This window comes from Morus notabilis, unplaced genomic scaffold, assembly GCF_000414095.1.
Source record: "Morus notabilis unplaced genomic scaffold, ASM41409v2 Scaffold43, whole genome shotgun sequence".
NCBI lineage: Eukaryota > Viridiplantae > Streptophyta > Magnoliopsida > Rosales > Moraceae > Morus > Morus notabilis.
In genome coordinates, this window is record NW_010360031.1 from 227,253 (window position 1) to 232,360 (window position 5,108).

At 31.7% G+C, this 5,108-nt stretch overlaps 1 protein-coding gene across 1 annotated transcript; it reads right to left on the minus strand.

Annotated features, from left to right (window-relative positions):
* Window positions 1-370: 370 nt before the first annotated feature.
* LOC21393833 (trans-resveratrol di-O-methyltransferase) lies at window positions 371-3,000 on the minus strand. The gene is made up of 2 exons (XM_010095674.2): window positions 2,135-3,000; window positions 371-877 (listed from the first exon to the last, which is right to left on the minus strand). Exons 1-2 carry the CDS (start codon window positions 2,939-2,941, stop codon window positions 575-577), a joined length of 1,110 nt encoding a protein of 369 aa, XP_010093976.1. The 5' UTR covers window positions 2,942-3,000; the 3' UTR covers window positions 371-574.
* Window positions 3,001-5,108: the final 2,108 nt, after the last annotated feature.

Here is a 5,108-nt window from a genome sequence, read left to right on the forward strand (position 1 = left end):
CCATCTGACATCATGATACTATTAAACTTCTCATATCATTGTTTCGGTACTTGCTTTAAGCCATACAATAACTCGACCAATTTATAGACTTTGAATAGAAAAACCTTAAAGTTGTTCCATGTAAATTTCTTTTTCTAAATCTCCATTGAAAAAAGTTGTTTTTACATATGTATCTCAAGATTTTACAAAGCTGCAATAGCTATTATCTACCAAGTGGAATTTATTCTCGTCACAAGAGAACAATCATAATATATTTATAATTATTTATGAGAAGAGAGAATATTGTAGGTATAATTAACTGCACAAACCACATCAGTACCTATTACATCTTACTGAAGAAGAATCAGTTGTTGGGGCAGTGTAATTACACTTTTTTTTTTTTTTTTTTTTTCTCTTTTTGCAGTTAAGGAAAATGATTCAATGTACATGGATTCACAACGCTTGCCATGCGTCCGTTTATGATTGGAAGACATTTTCACTGGCAGCGCGTGATTGGACAGCGGAATATATATATATATATATATTTATGTATATATGTAGTACCAACACCTACACAATACTATATAATACTTGTTTAAGGGTAAACCTCAATGACAGATCTGATTCCAAATGTGTGAATAATTTTATAATGACTGATTCCAGCAGCAGAGAAGAGCTTTTCCCATTCCAGTAGAGTACGTTCCTTGGCAGATAGGCCCATAAAGAACACATCGTTTAAGAGTTGTAGTTCAGTTGTTTCTTTATTTGTTGTCTTTTGGGTTTCAACTACTATTTCAATCAGAATAATTTTCCCTTTATTACCATTGCTCAAGACTGCTTCTCTGCACCGCTTTAGTATAGTAACACAAGCTTCATCCGTCCAGTCGTGCAGAACATTCTATTAATTGCCATACACATTAATGGAATCTCAATTAGACAACTTTAAAAGAAAAATCCCCAACTATACATATTACGTATATATGATACCGTCATATATCATGAAAATGTTGAATATCAACAATAGTGATTGTATCACCACCTAGAGTTGTCACATTGTACGGTAGTGCTCTTATGGTCCCACACGTAGTGGAGTATGACCGATTGTCATAATAATGCTCTGGCATACTCCACACGCGCATATATATATATATATATATATATATATAAGATCTAAAATAAAAAAATAAGTTATTTTACACATTTACTTCTTCAACGTGTAGATTTTAGTGCTCTTATGGTCCCACACGTAGTGTGACATTTTTTGAAATTTTTTTACTGTAGCAGAAAAAGTTAGATGTAACATTTTCTGAGAGCTTTTTATTGTAGAAACTTAAAATTGAAAACTCGAATGGTGAAATAAACGAGGCCATAAAAGATCTAAAATAAAAAAATAAGTTATTTTACACATTTACTGCTTCAACGTGTAGATTTTAGCATTTTATCCCCTAAAATTTTAATTTTGATAAGTTACCTGTTTAACTTGTAAAATTGTTATAATATATCTCATTTTGATAGTGATTATGTTTAATTAGTGTCAAAAAAACACGTTTGATGAAAGATTTTAGCATCTTAATTCAAATGTGACATAAATATTTTAATTTCTTAATTTTTAATCTCTTAAATCTAATAAAAAAATCTGAGCAAATATAGTTGGGCCATATTGCAATAATTTTATAAGTTGATAGGGTTGATCATCAAAATTAAAAAGTTAGGAGACAATTTACTAAAACAGGATAAATTGGGAGCAGTTGTGCTAGAAACGCTAACAAAATAACTAACCACGCTACTACATTAATTTTCCAGACTTAATTTTTTTTTTAAAATTAATTAAACTCAATTGTGGATTTGGTTCATTTGAAGAAAAAAGACAATACATAAATAGATTAAAAGAAAGTAAAATAGATTAGAAAAAGAAAAAATATATTTTTACAATTATTTTAGGAATTTTTATAGTAGAACATGTTTTTTTATGTTATTTTCAATTATTAAGTTATTTATTTAATGGTTAGATCTATATATATCCGCTTTAAAAAAGACATGATGAGACTATGACTATATCAAACCGTTGAAAAATAGTCTTCGGTGCTCCTCCATTTTTTTTTTCCCTGCTGTTTCACACATCATATCTAATTTAAAATAGCAATTTGGGATGTACCTTGAGTAGAATAGCATCTGCAGGTGGTATTTGTTCAGAAAACATGTCTCCGCCGATAAAATTCAAGTTATCAGTACTTGTTTCCTGCACATTAGCAACAACATGCGGGAGATCTAAAACAGTGCATTTAATGTGTGGGAACGCATTGACTATTGCCTTGGCCATGGTTCCAGTGCCACCTCCTACATCCACCAAGTTCTTCAACCCCTCAAGCACCTCTTTACATTCTTCCAGAATGATCTTGGCAGTTAGCTTTGAATCATTTGCCATTGCATCATTGAATAAGTGGTTGAGGCCTGGCTCTTGAGAAGCATATTCCCACCAGGTCTTCCCTTCTGCAGTCTCGAACAAAGTCATGTCATCCGAATTTTTTAACCAAGTGCTCCATGATTGCCACGAGTTTACCACCGCGGGAAGGAGGAAGAAAAGGGACAGACTCTTCATATTCATGATTAACGCGGGCTCGTCCGTCAAGAGAAGGCGGGAAGCATTTGTGAGAGAGTAAGCTTCTTCTTCTTCTTGAGTTTTGCCACCGTTGACTTTTTGGGCTGTGAAGAAACCATGGTGAACCAGGATTCGCATGATCCTATAGAGAAAATTAGCTTTGGAAGGCGGGATCTTAAGCGAATCGACTAGTTTGGAAAAAGGAATGGGCTGGCCGTGCTTGTGGATGACATTTGCTATGTCTAATTCAATAGCACACTTTAGTGACATAGACTTCATGTAGTCTAGTCCGGAATGCCACAAGAGAGAATGAGCTTCAACCAGCTCATTAGAACTCATGATCAGCTCATCACTGCTAGACATTTTTTTTTTCTTTTGCAGAAGTAAAGTGCTACTGGCTTAATTTCAATTCACGATGTAAGCTTATTATCTCCATTTATAGAAGAAATGATTTACATAATGATATATAAAAGGGAGTTGATTTCTGAATTAAATTTACATACATACATACATATAATGCACTAGCTAGCCACTTTTGACCTTATCACCAGCTGATGCAATAAGAAGCAAGAAAAATAACAAAGTTGGCAGTTTCTCTATTCCTTGCCGTGACTAATTAATGGATCTATGCCACACATTAAGAAAAAGAAAGCTATAATTGGTTGGCAAAGAGTTGATATTAGCTGACTAGTTGCTATCAGAGTTTGATAAAAACCAATAATGGGATTCCCTTGCCATGGATTAATTTGAGCCACGATATCAAGAAAGAGATTACATATTGATAAGAGAGAGTTTGACTTCTAGATAAAAATTGTAAAACTAAAAAAAAAAAAAAATGAAAAATTAAAATGGACTAGACAGCCCGGCAGCCACCTTTTTTTACCTTAATTTTCACTGAGAGGTGTAGTTAAAAAAAGCAAAAAAGAAAAAATAACATTTTCCGTAAAAAAAAAAAATAATAATAAAACCTTTACCGTGACTAATGGATATGCCATACAAAATAAAACCTTCTCTACCAAATTTTAGATTAATGCAGTAATACATTTTGTGGCATGCGAGATCAAGAATGGATTTGGTCATCAGGTTAAAAAAAAAGTCTGGAAAAGTTATCTATTATTATAGTTGTGCTATTCAGAGTTCAATTAAATAGACAATTATATGTGTTGAAAAAAAGTGATGTTGGTTGTTTAATTTCTAGAAAAGTTTGATGAAAACCAATAAGTCAATGACGGTATTCCCCTGCTATTGGTTGACTATCAATTGGTTACATCCACGTAAATGGGTATGGCTTGATAACCTGTACGTTTATCTGGTATCAAATTGCATTTTTTTTTGGGTTAATTTAAAATTTGATTGTCTCATTTTATCCTTGTAACATAAGATTGACACAAAACTGTCTCTCAAACATATCATAAATTAAAATTTTAATATTCACCTCAATGGAATTTCAATTTAATTTTAACGGTTTTAATCGTGTGCTAACCACGCAACTCGTTGATAAAAGGAAATATATGTGGGCAATGAGGAAGTGAGTTTTACAAGTAAAGAAAGAAGCGACACTTGGGATTAGAGCAGGAGAAAAATTGTACTTTTTTTTTTAAATTATATTTCATGACTTTGAAGTATTTTGTTTAATGTTACTATATATATATATTGTCAAGAAGTAATGTGACACACAAATTTAAGATGTTCACGCCTCAATAACTAAATATTAAAGTTGCAACATATTAAAGGAAACACAATGAGATTAGATAACCGCTATTTTCAAAGGTCAACAAGGTATGAAATAAATTGCAATTCAAAATTAACCCTTTTTTCTTACAAATTAAAAATATAAACAAAAGTAACCTAGCAAAAATAAATAAGAAAAAAAGAATTAAATTTGCAAGTCTCTGGAAGACCTTAATTAGTTGGATTGAATAACTTCCTTAGCAATTACATGGTATGAAATGAATCACAATTTAACCAAGCTATACGTAATTGAGCATCTCCCTCTCGTTGACATTAACCAAAACTTTCCTCTCAATTAATTGTCAATATTTTTTTCCTTTCAATTCAGCTTTCAAATTTTTCCTTTCCCCCCTCTCTTAGCTTTCCCGCAAATCCAAATCAAAAGGAATTACTTATAGCGGCAGAGCCTTGAATGCGAACACCATAGGAAAAAGAAAAAAATATATTTTTTTTAAAAACATAATTACAGATTTCAATTATCCAGTAGGACACAGAATTTTTCATATAATATGGGGATATTACTGCAAGTTTTCGGAAAAAAAAACGTAGAAATAAAAATTAAATTTTTTAAGGTTGAAGTGTGGACTGGTGTCTCCACTTATTGTTATTTGTTTGGTTCACTTTCCACATATGTTTCTTTCTTTTCTTGACATATTAAATGCAAAGAATGATCAAAGCCGTATGCTTTTTTATGATCTACTATTCTCTACTATTGGCTCGACTTTATGCGGTATTTCATTTCACAATTTAAATTTTATTGCTATAGTATTTTCTCTCACAAAAATTTAAATTCTACTTT

Excerpts from the sequence above, each read along its gene's own strand:
- LOC21393833 (XM_010095674.2), bottom strand. The coding sequence starts at position 2,941 with ATGTCTAGCAGTGATGAGCTGATCATGAGTTCTAATGAGCTGGTTGAA. Across the intron at positions 878-2,134 it reads CAGATGCTATTCTACTCAAG|AATGTTCTGCACGACTGGAC; the intron begins GTACATCCCAAA and ends GGCAATTAATAG.